At 37.1% G+C, this 23,913-nt stretch overlaps 1 protein-coding gene across 3 annotated transcripts in view; it reads left to right on the forward strand.

Annotated features, from left to right (window-relative positions):
• Window positions 1-370: 370 nt before the first annotated feature.
• Window positions 371-23,913, forward strand: part of scube3 (signal peptide, CUB domain, EGF-like 3) — a 114,184-nt gene continuing 90,641 nt past the window's right edge. The window contains exons 1-2 of one of the 3 annotated variants that reach the window (XM_088639900.1): window positions 371-848; window positions 22,207-22,329. In XM_088639900.1, the coding sequence (XP_088496026.1) occupies window positions 743-848; window positions 22,207-22,329 (229 nt within the window). In that variant the 5' untranslated portion in view covers window positions 371-742. The remainder of the gene's footprint in view (window positions 849-22,206; window positions 22,330-23,913) is intronic. The other 2 variants (XM_088639899.1, XM_088639903.1) reach the window with 2 other exon arrangements.

Consider the following 23,913-nt stretch of genomic DNA (forward strand, 5'->3'; position numbering starts at 1 on the left):
TAAATACATTTTAAACACTTGTGACCAATCAAATTCACGAAACAGAGAAAAATATATACTGGCTAGGGCATTTGGCGAGTACACGTACTAGACACCCAATGAAATACCCAGTCCGCTGATGTTGCCAAACCTGGCCTGAGTCTTCCGCTATTTTCTTTCTCTCTGTCCCTCTTTTGGGAGCTGTGTCTCTGCTAGTGTGCGTACGGTTAGGTTGTTTGGTCTGGATGTTGCGCTCAACTCGCATTGATCCATTGATTGCACATGGTCCCCGAGTCTGACCTCCGCGCCCAGAGAAGCCGTTTCCATGGTAACCTCCCCATGCACTAACCAGCAGCTGATTGTAAATTCCTGCAGAAAAAGAAAATCCTTGCAAGTAGCCGGAGAAAGAGAGAGAGGGAGAGCGAGAGCTGTAGCAATGCGCGGATCTTCATCTCTCCTCCCCCTTCCTCTTCTCGTCTTCACTCTATCTCTCTCTCTCCCCCTCTCTCTCTTATATTGAAATTGGCTAGGGTCGAACATGATCACAGAACTCTCTCCAGTGTTGCACATAGCCGGGCACCTCGTAGTACCCGAGCATTTAAAGTAAAACACGGGGAAGGGAGAGCAACCCGAGCAGGGCTAAGGAAGAAAGGAGTATCCTCACCTTGCTCTTCATTGAACGCCTCAAAAAATTGTGTTGCTTGCTCTTGTCCGAGGACGTACATGTGTATATGTTTAAGCAATTTTATTATATGTATGTAATATGTATAGGTACGCTGTGATGCGCGCTAGTATTGGATTTTTAGGTTTCTTTTTGGTTGCCTTTGTCCAACAGCCTGATAGTGCTTTAGGAACCAAATCTACTCAAGGTAAGTTTGTTTTTTTTCTTTCATTTTACACTAATTTGACGCTGATATGTGGGGGCGGGTTGCTTTTAGTTATGCGTTTTTAAATGAGTTTCACACTTGGCTGGAAAATCAGAGCAAAGGAAACGCAAATCCTTTTCTAACGACTTGTAAATAATGCTTTTGTTGAAGTAATAAATAAGTGATCTGTTAGAAGGAAACGAGGTACTGGTAGTATCTTAGGCTGGGATACGACAGATAAAAGGCAAACAAGAAACTTAACATAGTTTCTTGCATAATAGTGCTCAAGATAAAAGTTCTAAAGTTTTAAAGGATTATTGCATTTATCACGGGTTTTCATTGTGCTGTTGCGTGATGTGATTTCATTTACTAATAATTCTATCTTACGTTTACAAAGCAGATACAATGTTTTAACTATTATATTTTGATTGACTCATCACTGATCAGTTAAAGCTTTAATGTCTCAACGGATTATTATCCTTATTATTAGAACTGAATTAGTCTGAATTGATAGCAGACATTCATGTTTTATATCCAGTAAATGTATAAAACAATTTGAATGCAGATACATGGTGCTGGTGTCAATGATCCCTTTTATGTGAATATAAACTCTGAATTGCTGTACTATGCCAGTCCTTTACCATGCCTTGTTCATTCTCGCACAGTTCAGCATAAACTCAGCAATCTCATTTTGGTAGTCCAGGTGGCTGCTCAGTAAAAGCTGCCAGTTGAAATTATAACAATGGTAGTTACTGCTAATACTCGTAATTAATATTACAATAATAACTGTACCCTACCCTGAATGGGTCTCAGCAGGACTGCTAATACAGTTAATGTAATTTCTCAAAGGATGTAAGGATGTACAGTATGCACTGAGTTATAGACACACTCAGACATGTGTATACACTTTATAGATGAAAGATGTCCATGTATATTGTTAGCTTCTGAAAGTAATGAAAAGTTATTTGTTTAAAACACTTTACAGGAGCTCAAACAGTAATCACCAGGAATCTTAAATTTGTTGGGGTTTTTTTTACGATTGAATGTTCTCTCGTTTTAGAGGATTGTCAAGTGGGGTAGTTTAGTCTAAAAAAGCTTTTGTAATTCATCCCACTCTAAACTACTCAATCTTAAAGATCAGTGGCAGAGTGGTTCATGAAGTGTTGTCCAGTACTTTTATCAAAAAGCATTGACAAACTATATTGTAATTACCTGTACCAAATGTGCTATCAGTCTGCACAAAGGGAATCTGACAGACCATAGTTAGAAAAAATATACTGTATTTATTTTAAACAAAATCAGCAAAAGTAAAACATACAGTAATAGAAACCTTAAAATGCAAAATATTGAAACTGTAATGGGTAATATTGTACATTTGTTAATTTTTAAAACTTACACATTTTGTTGTTCTATGCAATGCTTAGTCTGTTCTTAGTAAGTAAGGTTGGAATATTTATTTGTGACTCATTTGAAGTAGTACTAATTACACACAGAAGTAGCAGGAAGATCCCATGTAACTTCGACATCCAGTTCAGAATATTGTAGTCATCTGTATTTGACTCCACACGGCTCATACATAGGATGCCCAAGCAATGTTGTGAGGTATACAAGTAATGCCACGTTTAAATAAAGAAGAAGAAAAGACGCCGTTTGGGCTGTTGAGAAGCAGTGAAGGAGGGAAAAATGACTATTTTGCACCCTGGGTGGTCTGCTCCCACTTGTGGGAAAACCTAATATTTACATTTTACAATTAGAACTTATTTTTTTCCTTTTCTGATTGCACATTTTGTTGTTCAGAGTTCAGAAGTGAGCAGGCTACTTCTGGACTCAACCTTACGTGGAGAAAGTACATTGAGCACCACAGCTCATATACAGTAAGGTTTTGTTGCTGCTGCCTTCCCCAGCCTCAGAGAAAAGGACCACATTTACAGACCCTCATGACTTAAGATTTTGAAATTACTCCTTGAGTGATGCTATGCACTGTAATTTTGGATTTGTGCACATCAGCACAGCATTTTGTATGGGCTCGTTTATAGTCTTTTGCTTTGAAAAACTTTGTAACTGAAGTTAAGGTGTGAAAGGGGAGGATTAAATACTTTTATGGTAAGACCGGGTGCCATGAATGTCTGTTCAGCATGGCCAAATACTATTGGATGAACTTGTTTCCAGCATGATTTGCCTCATCAGGGGATATGATAACATTTAAAATTAAATTTGTGATGGACATGTAACATGTCTAAAGTGTTCCTTTACACCTTTTAAAGAAACAAGGTTTTCCTCAGCATCTACAATATGTAAACTGATACTTAAATTATATTGCATATATATATAGAATTATTTTGAGTACTTGCCATTTTTTTACTCTTCTTTGTTACATTTTATGGGTGACCTCATGTGGTGTCTGATGCAATGAGAACATAGTGTGTTAATAAAGTTTATAGTATGATGTAAAACTGTACAGTAAATCTTGGTCACATGGAATAAGGATAAGCTCCCTCTGGTCAACTCTCAGAGAAGCCAATCTGGTGTAAAAGTATGTTAACTGTCTGTGGTTAACCGTGGTTAAACAAGGAACAGGGACTAGAGAGAGAAAGGAAAAAATAGACAATGACAGAGATTAAGGGGCACAATTTGTGAAGTAAATATTTACTTAACACAGATGTTAGCGACAAGTCTCTTTGTCCCCCATCAGTGTCAGGACAATCCTAGATTCTGCATGAAAAATCATAAGAAAAAGTTGGAGGGTGGCTTGTCTGATATTGCCATCAATCGATGGATGCCCCCAGATCCTGAAGGAGGAGAAGTGTGGAGAATGTAGCGGCCCACAGTCTGATCTGCAGGAGCCATTGCTACGCAGCGCCAAGGCAACCAAGAGAGACAAAATGACATGCCGCAGTAACTGTGTTGGTGTAACCTTTGCACCTTGCTTGAATGTCTAATTCAGAAAGCCTCTGCTGGAACAGGCTACAGTGCGGACTGTGTGGGAAAGACTCTGATGTGAAAACACTGTGCAAACGAGGCTCACAGGAGAATGTAGTGTACCTGGAAAGCTAGCCCTCACAGCAGGGGGAGGGGAGTGTTTTTTTTGCTTCATCATTCTTTTCCTTTTAGTCATTTCCACAGGCCTTAGTTGTAGCCGGCGGTGTCCAATTTAATGTCTTTGTCAATACTGCTGGCTAAATAAGAACAAGGGCTCATGAAATTATGAAGTATTATGTTGGTTTTCATCTGATCTCAAGCTTGAGCCTTTTTACCCCTGAAGGATATTTTAGTCTTAAATTTCTTTGTCCGTTCCATCAAATAAAACAACGTATTTTTAGAACAAGAACATAAGAAAGGCTACAGGTGAGGAGAGTACTTGTGGCAGGTCTTCCCATCAAGTCAATTCTTCTGAGGTCCCACGTCCAGCTTCAACAAATAGTTTGGGAATTTTGTTCCCAAGCCTCACTGCTGCTTTCCTGTCCCTGAGTTTATGTATTTTTGTGGATCTGCAAGAGGCCCCACGGATTGACGATGTGAATGCCTTTCGGGATTTTGATGCATAGTGTGAATTGTCACTAAAAGCTTATGTGCACTTTAAGGATTTTTGGGGGAAGTACTCAAGTTTTGTTTTATATTTTACAACAGCCCTATAAAAGTGTACAAACCTAAGGTGTGAGATTTTGTTAACTGAGATTTTGTTAACTGAGTAGAATGAACATTTTGTAATAGAGCACTGCTTTTTAACAGAGACTATGTACTGTTCATCTCCTCAGTCTGTGTTTGTTCTACAATTACATTAAGGAATGTGTTATTGAGTCTTTCTGAGTCATACAGATGCATTACTGTTTACCATATAAAGTAATATATTCCTCTCTCAGCTACACACCTATTTTGTCTGTTCTTTACCATGTTTTGACCATACTTTGGATCTTGTTTACCTCAACATTTTCTGAATGTAGTGTGCTCTTCAGTAGCCTTTAGCCTGTTACATTGAGGTACCCTATCAAAAGCTCCATGGCAGTTATCGAGGCTCACAGTCTTCTCAGTGTAAGATCAATCAAGTTGTGGCCACTGATCATTATGCTTTACCTGTCCAGTGGACGCTCTTTCCTTAGTGTTCCTGGTTGTGCTGATAATCGTTTTCCTTTTTACCGATTTCCAAAGTATTATGTGGTGGAAGTGCATTTTTTTGTAGACTTATGTGTACAATATTTATTTGGCACTAGTAAAACCTGAACCTGTGTTTCAAGGACTGGATGTGAAAAACAACAAAAAAGAAGTCTGAGTCCTCTTGAGGCATTTTGTGCTTGATAAGGTCACTGTTGTCAAATCATGCTTCAAAATGAGGTAAATACATTGAACATCTGAAACATTGAAAACAACGTTAAAAAAATACCTTTATTCTGTGTGTGCTGCAGTGTTGAATAACAAAGATGTCCCAACTGCAAATTACTTTTATAAAAAAATGCTAGTGCTAGATGGTCTGTGACTGGTGTTAGCACCTACAGTATTAGCAGTTGGATTAACACTTGAAGATGGCAGTACACCAGGATGAAAGGAATGAATTGTTCATGTTAATCTAGGTCACAGGTGAAAATGAAGCATTAAAGAATTTTGGCATCCATTGCATTTAAATGCATCTTTTACAGCATTCAGAAATGTATGTAATATGTACAAAAGTATTACAAAAGTCTGTCATTTGTGTTCTTTCTCAATATTGTTATCAGTTATCACTTTTCAGTTCATGTCTGGATTTATAAAACAGTTTACTCCTATCACCCATGGTCCTTTGGTAATTATTTAATACAGAACTGCAGGTAAATCCCTATAGCCAGGTTTGTGATGTTATTGAAATCAGCATTTTGAATTGTCGTGATCAATTGTAAATTAATGCAGATGTTTGCCTCTGATTGATTTGTTATCCCAGTGTACCGAAAGACTCGGGTTTCATAACACAAGTTTATCTTTAAAGGAAGTGAACTGTTGAGCTACTGTACTGTACATAACTGAACATGCATCATCACCGTTGCCATCATTGTCATTTGTTGTTTGCCATTTCACTCCAGAGATGGTAGCATTTAACCTTAATTTCACTGGTGCAGCAGTGACATCCATATACTGTAAAAGAGTAGGTTTGAATGCCCTTTTCTTCCAAAATGTAAGGTTATACTTTTTTATTTAAAAGAATCCTTAGGATTTTTATGTAGTCCAACTAAGCATGAACACGTCATCTCTTATTTATTGTCTCAACAGCTTAGTGGTGGCTACTCAGTGTAATGAGAAATATTACCATCCGACAGCAAAAGCCCAATAATATCCAAGTGTTGCATTATTGGGTCAACAGGAAATAAAAACAAATTACAGATCTCCTGGTTGGAAGGCTTTTTTATACACTTCCAGTAAGGCTTTGGCAAGAAGTCTTAAGCCAGTTAGATTGGCCTTTTGTGAAAGCCTAGTGAAATGAAGATCTGTCAATTGAGAATTAGTATGCTGGACATTTATAAATTCAACATGAAGGACCTGGAGCTGTGTGGGATTGAGGTTCAGGTACAACATAGTACAGGTTCTTTGAAAACATTTATAGGACTAGTCCCTGTGTTAATGATTTGCTATGCTGTTATTTGAATAGATTTCAACACTTTCTAGTGGTTAAAAATAGTTTATTAATGCAGGCTCTGGGTGTACAGGATCTGCCTCGTAGAATTTCAGTATTTAATGTTGAACTTGTCTCTAGTTTCTGTGTTAGTCTGGCACAGTCAACAAGTGTTGCTTTGTAAACAGCAATTTAGCTTTATGCAGTTGAGAAGGTGCGTGCAGAGGACGCTTGCAGATAGGGAAGAGTACCTATTGCATAGCACTTTCCAGCTCTGTGCTACTGAAGCATAATGTGTTTCATTGTAATAGGCAGGAGACCCTGGGCACTTCACACTGACTCCTGTTGGTTCTGTTGATTCTGTATAATTGGGATGGAAATAAAAATGTTGTTATACCGAAGAATGTATTATGTCAGAAACATCCTTACCTTCAGCACCCTGCCCTTGTGCAGTGTTACTATGGCCTTTGTTCCTACAAAACACAAGAATGCGAGAGTCTGACATTCTTGTGCATGGGAACTCATTTCTCCTAGTTACTCATATTTACTTTCTGTTAAAGATTGGGAAAAAAATCATTTCAGGTAAAAGGTTTACAACAGAAATACAAATTGATGAATTAACCCTCTTTAGGCGTTTCTCAGCATATCTATGCATGTAGTCAAGACAAACTGGAGTTCAAGGACATAGGAAACTGCCCATTTACCAAAACCAAAATCTGACTTCTGACCTTATACAGAAGCATGATTTTGTTATTATTACTAATGTACTTGAATGCACTTTAAACCAAAGCAACTTAAATTGCACCCATTTATACAGCTATTTTCATGTAGCTATTTGGCTGAAGTACCTTGCTCAAGATTACAGGAGTGTACCACCAGGCATGCAAAGTAATGTAGTATACTGTAGATTAAATGTATCTGTAAACCCTCGAGAGGATATTTATTTGTTTTTATTTGTGTATTTATATAGCTGTGTTGGGATTAGGATTTTCTATTTATGGAACAACCGTTCCAACAGGAAATGGTTCTCGGATAGGTGCATACTGTAAGTTTTTCCCTTCCTCTTTTTATTAATGGAAGCAGACAAATGCTTGGGTGTATTAATGATGCCACCTTACCCTCACTGCGGGTACATCAATGAGTCCTTTCTGGACAGTGTTACTAGTGTGGTGGTACAGCTGGGAGATGCTGACTGGATGCGGTTAGCTTCCTTTATTGTGGAGCTCTTGAACCTTTTGTCAGACACCAGCAACTACACTGAACAGAGTACAAGAACAGAGTACAAGAAACCCGATCGAAATGCTGCATCGGTTATTTGGAAGTCCTGTGCTTAAGGATAAATGGGAGAGTTAACTGGAGTTGATAATCCACTCCTATTATGATGTGTACAGTAACTAAGGTTTGCATTGCCACTGCCTCCACTGACTTACTGTCTGACAAAGCTCTTTTAAGCCGTTTATTTATTGGAATGTAATATAAACAGCGTGCAGCGAATGGGGCTCTTAATGTTTTATGTGAACTTCAGTAGGATCACCACCCTGCCCTGGTCTGTGCTTGGCAGCTCTGCTATATTTACAGTGCTCTGGTTTTCAGGATCGAGTTGATGTGGCATTCAGTGGCAGCCATGCTCACTTCAGTGGTGGTTATGATGTGTTTGCTGCCCCGGCCAGCCTCTTTCTAGCACATAGAGTTAGCAGTGCTTCATGTACTTCATCAGACAGCTGTGCTGACACTTAGATCATTAATCTCTTGCATTTGTTTTGCTCTTCTCAGGATTTTCGTGAGTCACTGATTGGCAATTGTATGGTTCTGGGGTGTCTATGTATGAGCTTGCTCTGCTACAAGACCAAAACAAAAAGAAAACTAAGTACTGTTTCTTAGACTCATAGTTCTGGCTTCAGTGTTTAATAAATTGGATGAATTTAACATTTAATTTTCTTGGCTGTTCTGTTCGGTACATCAATATCTCAGTCTGTAACTATATTATTTCTATATTAAATAATTTCCTAGTCAATAACTGGTATTTCTGTAATATCTGCAATAAAAGCTTATGTTTAGAACAGTTTGTTTACATTCTTCAATTCTAGCACAAGCCTTAGGGACTGTATTGGAAAACCTATTGTTGTATTAAGTGATTGAAAAAACAGACACTCTGAACGTCAAAGGAATTCAGTTAATAACAAAATACTTTACTTTATTTGATGGATTTAGCTAATTCTGTTCAGGTTCTGCCCGGAGGATGGCAGCAGCATGAATGTATCAGTAAAGCCATTAGAGGTATTGATGTTCTCAATGAGCCAGAAGTAAGCCTACTGTCTTATCTGCCACCCACAGTAATATCATTTTTTGCTATGTGGCAGTCTTAAAAGTTCTTTCTTTTTCATATGTCAATATAATTTTTTAATGTGCAGCAATAACATTTTCTTTATTTCTGTCTTTAGTGTATATGTTACTTTATTAAGTTTAAAGTGATCTGCCAAATCAGAATTCGGGTCATACTGAACAGTGAGATTTCCTTGAATCTCACAAAGCAAAACCACTAGAAATAACCACTGATTTTACAGTACAGTTACAGCCCATACAGTGAGTGATTTCTATCACTTTCCACCCATCTCCATTTATTATGCTATTTTTTAAAAGAAATGATCAAGTGTGGAGCTGATTACGTTTGCCCTTTCTGCATCTTTGTTTCTCTGTAGAATGGGGCACAGGTATGAATGATCCTCTTGACTTAACAATGGATGATTTAAATCTGGGACACTAAAGATTTCCATCACCGCCATCACCGGAAGCAGAATTAGAGCAGTAGTTAACAAAACAGTGTTTGTAGTATTAGTGGGCAATAATCAGTCTTGAACGTCACAGACTGGGCAAGCACCACCAAAGCTGAAGTAATGTTCTTGGAGTTGCGAATTGGTTTTCTAATCATCCAAAAAATATTCCCCCCCCCCCCCCATTCATTACAAGAGCAGTAGCTCATTCATTTAGGATTAGTAGCCTATGCATCAGGACCCAGTTGAAAATAATAGGCTACAGCACAGTTATAATTATGTTGCCCTGTGTTATAATTGGTGTCTTTGAACCACTTGGCTAGAGAGCACTCAATAAGAATAATTACTGTGTGCATCGGAGAAAGTGTCATGTAACTTATTCAAGTGGTATAAATATAAGGTCTGCAACAGCTTTAATTGCTACTATATACAGTATGTGTATATAAATATCATATTTAGCTAGAAAGAAACCCCTTGGCCCTAGTACATAAATACGAGTGACAAGGGGTAATGTTGTAGTCCCAATAGACTGTAATAAAATTAAAACAGGTATATCTGAGTTTTGCAGAACTAGCTCTTGTTTTGAATTATTCAGCTGAATTTACAGCATCTACTGTAGCTGAGAGGTTGCATCATTCACAAAATAGTTTCACCAACAAATCACAGCTGAAGCTTTAATTGTATAGTATATTCCCAATAGTTTTAAATGTCGCTGCGTTGTTCCTACTTTTTTAGAAAAGAATGTCAGCATAAACATAAACTTTGAAATAGGAATTATGTAGCCCTGGGTGTCAGCTCAAAGCAACCCTCTTCCAGAACAGTCTGCGAGCCAGCCTTAGTTCCTTACAGAAGAAAAAAGAGACTATTGGTACAGCATGTATTAAGAGGCATGATTATTAGGCAGTGCCTCTGTTCATGTTCTGTGAAATGAAATCCTTTAAAGTGGTGCCAAACCGAACATCAGAATTAAATCCTAATAATTAAAATAAAGAAAATGGTTATGAACAGTCCTTGTCTGCTAATGCCTTCTTATTTCCGATTTTTTTTTCCTTTTTGTTTTAGAAATAAAACCCCTTTTCTTCAATATCTTGGTTTTAAAAAAAAATGTGTTTGTCAGAACATAGGTTCAGTAATCCAGACAGCATTTTTTGCCTCACAATGATAGATCCCTCTAAAAGTACCCCCTGAGGTCTTGAATCCTTTTATACAGTTATTATGTCTTGTAAAATGGCAGTGACAGCCTGCCTTGCCATTTGAAGTCTGTCCAGAGGAGCAGTAGTGCTGACAGATTAATCCTCTGGAATATTTAAAGCAGATAAGGCAGAGGTACCTCAGCAAGAAGCTGAGCATTTGGCAGACATGCACAAGCCCCAGCTCATCAATTACAATGTCATGTTAAGTTAAAGGTATATTTATATTACAGTATTTTCTATATTCGTATTTTTATTCTAATATTTGTAGTGACTTTAACGTCTTGTTCATCTTTGTTTTTATTGGCATCTTAAGAAAACAGGATGACCTGCTAAATGCTTCAGAAAAACCTTTAAAAATGTATTTCTCATTTATCTTTGTCACCTTTCAAGATGGAAACATTTTTTACTAAGAAATCAATAATTAAAACACAGAAAAATGTTATTCAATTACATGAAATTAAGTTATGAGCAGGAGCAATAATAGCAGCATCGGGATATCAGTGAATTTATGCATCTTTGTACTACATTTATGTAGAAAATGGTAACAGATCTCCACAATTGATCATTTTTTTATCATATTGTACTATAAAGTGATACTGATACACACTTCCACACTGCTTAGATTATGTTACCAAATGGAAGCAGCAAAACTTTTTATATCTGAACTCTGATGAGACTGATGTTGTGCTGACTGGCTCTCCTGAGAAAGTACAAATTCTTAGGTCAGATATCTGGGTGTCATTTTTGACCTGAGACTTGCGTTTGAAACTCAGTGTAATGTTATGAAGTTGTCCTTTTTTCACCTTCACAACATTGCTTTACATTTTTCTCCAATGCCTACTCTGAAAGTGAATGTATGCATTTGTCTATTTCAGGCTTGCTTATTGTAATACAGTTCTTGATGATATATCCAAATATATTCCTAACAGGTTACAGCACGTCCAGAACTCCATAGCTGAGACCTTATCTTAAACTAAAATGTATTAACATATATCACCTGTTTTAGCTTCCTTGCACTGGTTTCCAGTGGATTTCAGAATAAACTTCAGAATACTGCTGCTGCTTGCCTTCTAGGGCTTGAACAGTTTGGATCTTAATTATAAAGAGAATTGCTAACCTCTCATACGACTACAGTTTGTACTTTTAAGTCTCAGGCCTTCTTCCCAGTAGGAGACTCCAAACACTGGGAGACCAGGCATTCTGTTCTCTTGCTCCAAGGCAGTGGAATAACCCCCCAGCCCATCTCAGATCTTACACTTCAGTCAGCACTTTAAAATTCTTACATTTCTTAATTTAAGGAATACACTTACCTTTATACTCTATTTCATCCTGTTTTACTATTTTACTTTAATAAATGACTAGATATATTTATGTATAGCTGTATCTATTATTTTATTATAAAGCACTTTTGGATGTTGTATCTTTAAAGGTTCTATATAAATATATACTACTGTATGGATAAGCCGGTATGTATTCCAAGGTGAAGTACTTTGTTTTGATAATCTTACATAATTCTTAGATGTACATTGCTTTACCAAGGGTAGGTGTGTGTTATTGCCCTACTTCTGAAATGGAAGGTTTCCTTTCCTTATTTTTTATGTAGAATGCAAAGTGGACACGGATAAATCAAAGATATTAAATGGATTGATGTACCTTTATATAGTCAGCGTGGCCATCTTATACCATTTGTTTCCGTTTTTTTATTTTCTTCTCCCCAATCCTGGGGTTTGCTTCAATAGTATATCACTGCCATTACTATATTATAATTTTACAATAGTGCTATAATTTTATTAGAATATTATAATTTAATATTATAGCATCACCGCCCTGCAGTCTCTCAGAGGCTAAGCAAGGCTGGGAGTTGTCAGTAGGTGCAAGACAGGAGCCGTCCAGAGAAAACCAGCTTGTTGGTGTAAGTGGTGTTGTGGACCACTTACACCTGGCTCTGTTTCCCTGGGAGCAAAATTTCAAACCAAATACCTTAATAATGGTGACAGAGTGCTCTAGGTGTTGTCTTTTGGATGAGACAGTAAAACCGAGGTCCAGGCTACTAGAGGTGTTAGACCTGGAGTCTTCACTAAATAGCACCCTTGGCTTTCACAATTCAGGCCAGCCTAAATTCAATGGGTAATGCAATTTCTCACTTCTCCACTTGATCTCCTGGGTTGTGGTACTGCTGGAGCAGAATGGTGGCTGCACATCATCCTTTTTGGTACAGCACATCTACAGTAGCTGAAGTGAGTCCACTCCTATATGTAAAGTGTGGTGGGATCATTTCGACTGAAAAGCACTATATAAATGCAATAACTGCTATTATCATTGTTTTGCAGAGCGCTCCAGAGACACTCTGTAATGTAAAGAAATGCAGGACATTGGTTTTAAGCTGCTAGGATTTAATTGCTTTTCAGCATCGTTTTAGGTTTAAAAAGAATTGAAGTTTGAGCTGGTCTGTTGAGGCATTATTTTCAGTCAGAGGTGGAAATGTAAGATGCTTTGTGTACTTTTAGCATACTTCACATGAGTATCTATTTTCCATCACAGCCCTGTAATGGAGGTTCAGTACTGGTTGGAAGTGAGACGCTTCCCTCACTGAGAACAGTACACATCTGCAAGGGCTCACTGGGAGTCATGAGAGGCCAGGCCAGTAAATACCACCCTACCCTCGGTGCCAATCAGCCAACTGTGTACCACTTTTTAGAGAATCCCATTCACAGTCAGCTAGTGACAAGACCCAGACTCAAACCCAGGACTCCTTCAGACCCTCAGGTGTGTTCCTTTACCAGCTGAGCACTTGGGAGACTCTGTCTGGCTGATACTTGTGAAAAGGGTTTTTTGCTGAAACAAAGTGAGTGAAGTACATTGCTCATGGGTACAACAGCAGTGCCCAACCAAGGTGAACCCTGTCCTCCATAATAGTGTCATAGTACATCTCTTTATTAACTGAAAGAGGAAAGATGCTCAATTCCTTGTGCATAAACGTCTATTATTCAACATAACTTTCAAAATTTGGATTACATTTACTAATACCTTCAGAGAATTAATTTAATCGTGATCCACTGCATTTAACCATCAGCCTGCCCTCTTTCCTCTCTCAGGTTTTAATATCACATCCTACTACGAAGTTATGCCATATTTAAAAAGATACCCCAAAAAAAGAAGGACTTTCAATTTTTCACCTTTAATTTTTGTCTGGCTGCATCAGGCCCCTGATGTGCTAGGTTAGTCTGTGAGCTATCAACATGTTCTAGTTCTTTTGTGTTTGAGCATTTCAGATTTACCTCTGTAAGCCTTCTTTTTCTAAATGTTTAGGACACGTACTGCAGTTTCACAGCTCCAGCTCCTAGGCTATTTGACTGCCTACCATGTAGACTCTAGTCTAAGCATCATCAATGCACTGCTTTCCTGCTTGTTTTGTTAGATGTAACAAAAAGACCTTGCTGTCTCCTTCCTGATCCACCCAACATTGACATCCATCTCACCTCCTGTCCACAGTAATTATTCATTGAAGGAGTAAGGCCTTCTGTTCCTTTATAATGGTTCAGAAGAATTTTCTGTATGCCAGCTTCTCACTTCGAATAACCAGGCCAGTCTGCTTGTTTGTCCTGTATTCAGGGAAAAAGATTAATTTTGTGGGTTAGCAAACCCACAACATTGTCTGAGTTGTCCAGGGGACAAGCGTCTAAAGGCAGTTTAGGGTTCAGGGGAGAGTAAATACAGCCTGATGTTTGAATTGCACACCTCCAGTCTGCCAAGTACTCTGCCACTCCACTGTTAGTTTCTCTTGAAGGACACACCATCTAGAAGAGGATAAAGATATTTTCATTTTTATACTGTTTATACGTTTTATACTGTCTTAAGCTCTAGATGCATTCTACAAATATTAATACTATCAAGTATCTGTTTATCTCCGAGCAGTAACACATTTCAGATTAAATATTAGATTAAACATCTGTAATTAAATTAAATTAAATATTTAAATTGAAAGAGGATATAGAAACTGCTTCTGTTTCAACAGAGGTAACTTGCACCCAGCACTTAAATGACATTACAGTATTATTTATATAGAATGAATAGAAAAACCTTTGGGTTAATGAGAACACTGGACCATTAACGGCATTTTTTCTGTTACTTGATCTACATGATAAAGAGCAAACCAGCTTTCTCACACTTGTGCTTAACAGAATATGGAAAGCTCCACAAAAAGGCCTGTAACATTAGACATTCAAAGATGTCAGAGTTATGATGGCTGTACAGATTGAAGACAATTTTATGGCTGATTATAGCAGTTCATGTATTCAGTGAACTTTTTATTATATACTGCATATTGTTTCTTTTGCCCTGTTTCTGATTCAGTTAATTCCTATTTCTGAGGCTATTAACAGACTATGTAATGGGAGTAAATGTATTTATTAAAACTTTTAAACCTTGAGGTGTGAAGGGGAAAGAAATTAAGGTCACACCAGCTGAAAAAGCAGTGCTTTGTGCAGCACTGATATAGTTCCCTATCTCATTTCCTTTCACTCAACAGTTAGAAGTGAATTCAGGAGCTGTTTGTTTTTACTGGAACATTGAGTTAGCATGGCAAAAGGCAGTCTTAGCAGAAACAACAATAAACTTTTACAGAATGCATATAAGAAATTATGCAACACGAAAGAAATTACATAAAAAGCCATATATAAACTTCACCTTAAAGACAACGGTCAAAGGATCTGTTTTATTTTACATAAATTTGTTTTTTTTTCTCAATGTTTATTCACTCCAGTTTGAAATTCCTAATTTTACTCTATTCTGCCAAAACTATTCCCAACAGCTTATATACGTCAACTAAAACAAAAAAAGAGCTTTTCATCTATGTGCGTGAGTCAATTACAAGGGCAGTGTTACTGAATGCATTCTTTTTTCAAGTGTTCAGAAGAATGTCCTCTTAACTGAACCATAACAGTATTGATTCTGACATGTTTAGTTTAGCAGCAGAGGCATTTAAATTTTGAATCACTCCAGTGCAGTTCAGTTTCTGTTGTTCTTGAGACAATATTCTAATCCCAACTAATACACCCTTTTATCTCAATTACTGACTTTTTGCACCATTTCTCTGACGTAAATCATTTGCTAAGTGTATCTTCTTTATTGGAAAAAAAAAGAGTTTAGAAAATTTAAAAAAACTCAAACTGAATCACTTTGCATTCTAAGACTGGGTATACTACTGTCTTGAGCCTGTTCATCTGCCCTAAACATCTTAAGTCAGTACTTAACATACACATATTTACCTTTCCTTTAGCTTAAGTAAAGTTTTCATGTAAACTGTACAATTTCCATTCCGTTGCCTTGTGTTCTTCGAATGAAAATGAGATGGTTGAAACATTATCTCCAATGCACTGTGTTCTGTAATGTCTGAATCTGCAGTAAATGCTTTTGTCTACTTTGAGGTCTTTTCATAATCTTCCTCCTGAAAATGTTTTGGAAGACTGCTGTGACTTGTTTTTAATTCCTTAAACGTTTACAACATTTTCTGCAAACATGCATCAGCTCGGAGCCTAATATCTAACTGTTTAACTCCTCGAGTCATAGACCTTCCACTTTAGCAGTCCCAGTCTAGGCTGTGGGGAAATCAAGAGCTTACTGTGCTGCATCCCCTCTGTAAGAGCTGAGTTATATGTGCTGACAAGGGTGGAGCTGCCATTGCAGCTCCCTGGACAATGAAACTTTACTCCATACAAATCAAAGCCTTTTCTCAAACTAAAACCTGTTACACGAAAGCCTACTTTACTGGTCTGAGAGATGCCTGAAAGGATCACTGGGCAGCTTTGTAGAGCAGTTGTTGGAGTTCTGAACTCATAACTAAGATCTGTGGGTTCAAATCTCAAATAAGACGATGCTGTTGTGTCCTTGAGCAAGGTACTTCATCCGAATTGTTCTGGGAGATATCCAGTTGCATAAATTGGAGTAAATGAGTCACTTTGTATAAAAGCATCAGCAAAAAATAAAATAGTAATAGTAATAATCATTATATGGTGAAAATTGTTTAAAATAAAATGAATAAATCACAAGGGTAGTCTTGGGGCTTTATCTTCTTCAGGGCTACTCTTCTTCTTAAGGATCTCTCTGCTCACATTAGGTGTAATGTCCTTTATCCTTGATGCAACCAGTGGCACTCTTCATGCTCCTGTCACACTGTAAAGGCAGATAACATTTCAGTCAGGGACCACGGAGCTAAAAGTAAACTACTGAAATAGCCCTGTGTTCCTAGAATTCACGTTCCTGGTTTTCACTGGCATTGATGCGACAGCTTGTCGCTCTCCATTCAAGATAATTGAAGCCTGCTGTTTTCCTAGAGGTGGTGTGTGTGGCTTATAGCCACGCAGGAGTAATCAGACTTATTAACCTTTACCCCACAGGAAAGCACTTGCTTATATTGTCTTTTCATGAAGCTTGGTAACGACTGCTCAGTGGGGCAGAGAAATGGTGAAGTAACCACTCTCAATATTAAAAGAACCTTAGACTGGCAATAAAGAATAGGTAACTTTGTTTTTCCCCTCAACCACATGACAAGGTTTACTGTTAGAACTTTTATTTGAAACTAGTATAACCTGTATAACACAAATGACATTTAATTTTGCTTGTTTAGGGGAGCAGAACAAAAACCTTTATAATAGTTGCAGAACAAAAAGTACTTGAATGCCACTGATTGTGTGTAATTGTAAACATCCCGTAATCTTTTTAAATGTATACTCAGCATCAAACGAAACTTATTATTCCATTTATGCACAGTGGCCTCCAAATGTATTCAAACCCCAAGTGAAAAAGAAACAAAAAACACATATACAGTAACAGAATGAGTTACAGATGGGATAAAGTCTTGCTAAGACGAATTATACTGTGATCATAATAGCAGTACAGAGAAATGTCATTGTGCCATACAGCATCTTTTAAAAGTATTCAGGACCTTCCTATGATTCCAATTTTGTGTATGATGCATGCATATATTTTTAAACGTAATATTTTATTCCAAAGCTGAAGACTTCTAAGGATAAGACAAGTTATAGTTAATGTCAGTTAAAAGTACAGAGAAAGATTAAATATGTTGAGTGCATGAGTATTCAGACCCATGGCTGAAGCACCCTTAGCAGCTATTATAGCTGCAAGTCTTTTTGGTTAAGTCTCTATCAATGTTTTACACTAGCTTGGTGAAATTTCTGCCCATTCGTCATGGCAAATTTGCTTAAACTCTCATGTTGCCTGGAAATTGCTCATGAACACCAGTTTTCAAGTCTTTTCTCAAGAGTATTCAAGTAGCGACTTTGACTGGGCCACTCTATGACAGTCAGTCATTTTCTTATTCTTCAGTCAGTCCAGTGTAGCATTGTCATTGTCCTGCTGAAAGGTGATTTTTTTATCCCAGAATTCAGCCTGAAAGAGGTTGTCCTGTAACATTTTCCAATACTTTGCTCCACGTATCCTCCCATCTATCTTGACGAGTTTCCTATTGATGAGAAGCAGAACGATAACATAATTCTGCACTATATATAGTTGAATTTGAGAAATTATAATGGTCATATTTATTCTTATTATATAGTATTTCTCGAAATGAAATTCAACAAAAACCAATCTACAGTAACGTTCTGCTCTTTGGAAGTGCACTGGAAGCCTACTGAAGGTTTTCTGTTTACCTGGGGTGTGAAAAGAGGTAACACACTTAAGAAATTCAGTAGTACCAATATTCAGCAATAGTTTGGATCACCATGTTTAAGGTTAGAGAACTGTCCAAACAGTACAGGCAAATGTTCCTTGACCTCCACATGTTTGGCGATGGCTATAAAGAACCTACAAAATTTGAATCTTGTTGTCCATTATATAGAAATTTAAGACCTTTGGCAACTCTGCCATGAAGAGAGAACAAGTGCATCATTCCACCACTGGAATCCAAAAGTAAGAATTATAAATCAACACAAACTGTCATCTTAAGAATACAAAGTGTCAAAAACTACCATTTGTGCTACCTGCATGAATGTTGTCTTCTGAGGATTCCTTAGACTACATCTAAATGACAAGTGAAACCATGTTTTATTCTCAGATGAAATGCAAATTGAGCGTTTCAGACATGTTCATCAGATTTATGTTTGGCATAAAAAAGGTGAACTCACATTAAGAAAATGCTCATTCCCACTGTGAAGGGTGGGCACAGCAGTGGGTCTATTATGTTTTGGGGTGGATGTGCATCTATTGGTCCTGCAGCCCTTGAGGGGATAGGAAGAATCATGAACTCCTGTTAGCCAAACATCTAGCTCCCTCTGCCAAGAAGCTCAAGCTTGGCTGAAAATTGACATTCCAGCATGACAATGATCCAAAGCATACTGTACATCCAAATCAACTAAGAAATGGTTAACTGCACACAAAATAAAATAAATACTCTTGTCTAGCCTTCTTAATTTCCAGACCTTAATCTAATCAAACATTTGCAGCCCGACTTCAATAACGCAATTCACAAACGCAAACCAAAGCCTCTAACGGACCTAGAACAATTGTGCCTGAAGGAACGGTCAAAAATCCTGCCTCAAAAGTGCCAGAACTTCACAGCACTCTGCAGAAATTGGTTTGTCAGAGTAATGAATGGCAGCTGGGAATGAGCAAAATACTGATACATGGGTGTGAATACATGTGACTCTTATGTTTTCAGACCTTTATGAGAAATATGACTTTGCTATGAGCATTGTTATTAAAGATTACAGTATGACGTTTTTATTTTTTTCTCTGGAATCATCCACTCTGTAAATCTTTATGTTAAAAAATACATTTTAAGATATTTTTAAAAATATTTTTAAAGATATTTCTTATTTCATCAGGGATATGAATTAATCTGAAGGGCACTTTGTTTTAGAAAAATATTGTAAACAAATTTTAGATATTATAAATGGTTTTGGTGTAATTTTTATTCATTAATTATTTGTGACTATGATAAACTCATACGATTGTTGCATAAACATTAATTTACCTAAATACTGAGAAAATTGATTGGGTGACAAGGTCATTTAAGCATGACCTTATGTAAAGCCTGGTGAAAATGGAAAGGAACGACTTATTAAGAGCACAATGCCTTTATTCCATTAGAATGTTTCAGCAACACTTTAAATGGACTTATCAGTGGGGCCAGTTCCTTTAAGGATGAATCAAAGTTTTGTGTAGATCTCCTTTGTGGTTTTTGGTGAGTAAGGCACTGGCATGCATAACAATACACCAGTTGTTCTGTTCAACAAGAAATTGATGAGGAGGTCCATTTGTGATGATCCAACTCCACTTGTATTAATTGCTGGCAACCTAAGTGTGTGGCGCTACATTGATTTGAGTCATCAGTTGCTGCCTGTGTCTCGAGAGAAGTGAATAAGATTGTTTATGTAAGTTATGCTTATGTGATAAAGTTATACTAGGGATGCTAAAAGTCCCAGACTTGAGCACCACCACTGAACATTAGTGGGGAGATAAAGGGTGGATTCAAGAATCTCATCTAACAGTTTATTGGAAAAAAAGTCATGGTTTTGACTTCAGTAATGAGGCTGACTAGCTGCTTCCATATTCCCTCAACCCCTTTGAAAAGAGCTTCCTGTTCTGAATGTTAAATATACTCTTGTCCTCAGGTTTGTTTTTTGCCTTTGTCAATATCTATCAGGATTTTGTATTTGGAATTTCCCATTACATACACCATATTGATTTCTAGCCATCATTTGTCATTTTTTATTTTGTGATATGCATTATTCTTTACTATTTGTAACATATAACATTCCTATCTTCTGTGTGGAGACTCTGTGTGCATTTTTAGAACAGCTGAACTGACATCTTGATTATGGATAGTGATATTCTTTATCTATGTTTTAATGCGAGTATTTACTAATTAGTTATAAAAAGGTATACGTGTACCAAAGATTGTATTATTGTGTATTATTACAGAGTATATAAAAAGGGATTTACATTTAAAGGGATTTTTTAAGTCTTATGATTTTATGGAAAACACCTTGTGTTTTGTTTTGTGCAGTAGGGCGCATTTAAGCACACTTTTAGTTTCCTTCCACAGTATATGTTTTGGGCAGATACACTTTTAGTGTTGTGGACTGCATTACCTTACAGGTGTTACATGCATCATTTGTGGTAAAACCATTTGAAAGTTTCAGATTGCAAGTGGGTAAATTAATATTAAGTGTAGATCTGAGTCATTGTATGGGATCACTTGTCTTTCAGTATATTTGTGTCAGAATTCAAGATACTGTAAATAGCCATTTCACATGAGTGATTTACTTGTATCCCAGCCTTCACCCAAGATGCCTGCAACTTGTATGTGTAGTTATCCTGCACCATTCACAATTGTGAGGAGTGGCATCTTTCTCTTTAGATGTCTTTATTTATCAACCATGGAAAAATGTAGATTTTTTTTTAAAGTAATGTTATTTGCAAAGAAAATTCCAGTGCAGGCTGCAGAAGGGGATTGTCTCATGTGCCTTTTAATTGCTTGCTAAATTTCTTAGACTCTGACCACACTAGTGTTTATCATAGTTTTGTTCTGTCCTTGGTATTGTGCAAATTACAGCTTGAGTAAAAAATTAAACAACTCTAGATACTGTTGAGTTCATCCTTTTGAAAGGATGCTTGCTCTGGCAAGCTATGGCGCTATACAAATACACCTAACTGAAAAACAGCTAATACAATCCACTGCCATTTCAGAAGTTGCTTAAATTATTCCTCCCCTTTACTGTATACTGTATGTGACACATTTTTTTCAATTGTGTATTAGACCACAGAAGTCACATAAAAGATGCCCTTTCATTCACAAGAGGCTAATAGCACTGAAATGCAGTATCAGATAAGGATCACATTGTGAAGCAGTTCAACCATGTCAGTCTTTACACTGAGTAATCCCAAACACCTGTGGCTGTTAACTGAGATCAGCTGTGATTAATGAAAATCTCTGTGAAGTGTAGAACAGATTGAATTCCTACAGCATTTACAAAAGGAGTGTTAGGTAAACTGTAGGTGAAGTCTCATGAGAAATCCATGCACTATCCATGGAAACATATAGAGTTTGTTTAGCTTGACAAAGTAAAAATAGTGCGTACATCATCTTGAGCCCCTGTGAGGCAGGGACATGTGTTGCACAAGGCTGGGAAATATTGACAGCCCAATCCCATTCCCTTCCTCTAGTAGAGTTACCTTCAGATCTTCAGATGAAGTCATGGTGGGACTGAAACACACATTACTCCACTTCCACCAGAGTTCAGTAGATGTGAGTTCTGTCCAGGAAAGGTGGTGAAGGCCTTTCTTAGCAACTGTGTATTCATTGGTTACCACTTACACTGCCATTCATCTGGTAGGGGCTTTGTCATATTCTGGACATTGAGTCCAGTATGTATGTTTAATCTCGAATTAACATTGCTGACTGTTATACTTATTTTTTCAATTCTATGCTCAGAGAACCTTTAAATTAAGAATGACTTTATTTAAGAAATAAATTGTTTGAATTCAGGTTTTGTACTATTTATATCAAGCAGTTCATTTTATTGAATTATGTTGGTTTTGTTGAAACATGCACAACTCAACAAATCAGTTAAAACAATGTTTTATTTTCATGTGGTATCCTTGAAGTAAAACAGATGTTTTTCATGTATATGCAGAATTAAAAAGATTTTTTAAATTACATTCTTGCTGTTGTTTGTTTATAGGTCATATGCAATCCTACAGTACAGTACCTTTATAAATGTATACTATTAACCTGCATCCATATTATTCAACAGCTTGTTATTCTGCTTTACACTGTTTTCTCTATTTCTCTCTGTGCCCAGATGTTGATGAGTGTGCAGAAGCATTGGATAACTGTAACATCGACGCTATCTGTCAGAACACCCTGAAGTCTTATAAGTGCATATGCAAGTCTGGCTATACTGGGGATGGCAAGCATTGTGAAGGTAAGAGAGAGCCCCAAAATTCTCCTCTCAGATGTGCCCTGGTCTGCCTGCTTTAGACATCCTAAAGCTTGTGTATACAGTGCCCTACAAAATTATTCAAACCCCTGATGAAACAGTAACAAAACATTAAATAACAGAAAGATATACATCTTTTTATATATAGATTCAATAATATTTCTTCCTTCAAAATATTAAAACTGTAATACAGTAATCTGAATAGCATTGCTCAAAACAAAGTCATATTTCTTATATAAACAATTTAAATCCAAAAAACATGAGGGACACATTTGCTCACACCCCTGTAGTTAGTATTTTGTAAGTCCTCCTCTGGCAGAGATTACACTGACTAGATGCCTCTTGTAGCGTGCTAGCGTGTTGGTTCTGTTACTTCAGATGGGAACATTCCTACATGCAGAACTTTAACTCTTTAAGTCCTTCTGACCCTTATATTTCCATTATTGGCAGCCATCTTGATTTAGAATCAAAAATATTCAATGGGATTGAGCTCTTGAGATTGAGTAAACCTTTCATGAGCATTTATTTTGTGTGCAATTAACTATTATTTTATTGATCTGGGTGGTTGCTTTCGATCATTGTCATGCAGGAATATCCATTTTTGGGCAAGCCTGAGGTTCCTGACATAAAGAACCAGAAAATGTGCTGGTATGTTTTTGGGATCATGACATTCCCTACCTGGACAAGGACTCCAAGACTCATAGATGCAAAACAGTCCCAAAACATAATAGACCTTCACAATATTTCACAGTGGGTAATGGTGTTTTCTCAAAAAGAGCTTTGTCTTTTTTTTTTGCGCCAAACCAAATGCTGATGAGCATTCCAGAAAACTCAAATTTCATTTCACCTGATCATTCATTTTCATTGAATGGTCACCTGACATTTTCACCTGAGCAAGCCATTATATTGTAACGTATACGGCCACCATTGTTTGTGAGAGCTGGCTTTCTGCAATTTATTCATTTCTCAAAAATAGGACATTGTGCTGTGCAATGCTATTGTGATGATAGTATACTGTAACATTTATAGAGTTTTTTAAGCGGGACACATAATTCAATCCATAACTTATTCTGCTAAATGATGGTTCTTGTTCCTATTTTATTGGGCGTATGGATACATCTGAAGGGCACTTAATGTCGTGGAGATGGCTACATTCAGCATGCGATTGAAGTGTTATTCCTGGGCATCTCTATGAAGTTGAATGCAGCCTTTATTTATGATGAAAATTGTTCTGTGAAAGTGCCATACATATATAATACACAGTAGTACAGCCACAGGAACACAGAGCCTAGCTTGGTCATACATGGGTAACACATACTGTATATAACACAATCACCCATACAATGTTATATACATTTAGATTATGGGTTGCAGCAGAGATGCTCCCTATCCAGAAAGCCTATACACAAAAAACAAGAATAAGCCATATGTTAGTTAGTAGTTAATATGTTCATGGACATCAGTGGCCCAATTATTAGAAAGGTCCTAATAAGTCATCATTTAAAATGTGTCATGGCGATTCATTTTACTCACTAAGTCTAACACGTGTCTCTTCCTGACGTGCTGTCT

Source organism: Lepisosteus platostomus, chromosome 7 (assembly GCF_059453375.1).
Source record: "Lepisosteus platostomus isolate fLepPlt1 chromosome 7, fLepPlt1.hap1, whole genome shotgun sequence".
In the NCBI taxonomy this organism is placed as follows: domain Eukaryota; kingdom Metazoa; phylum Chordata; class Actinopteri; order Semionotiformes; family Lepisosteidae; genus Lepisosteus; species Lepisosteus platostomus.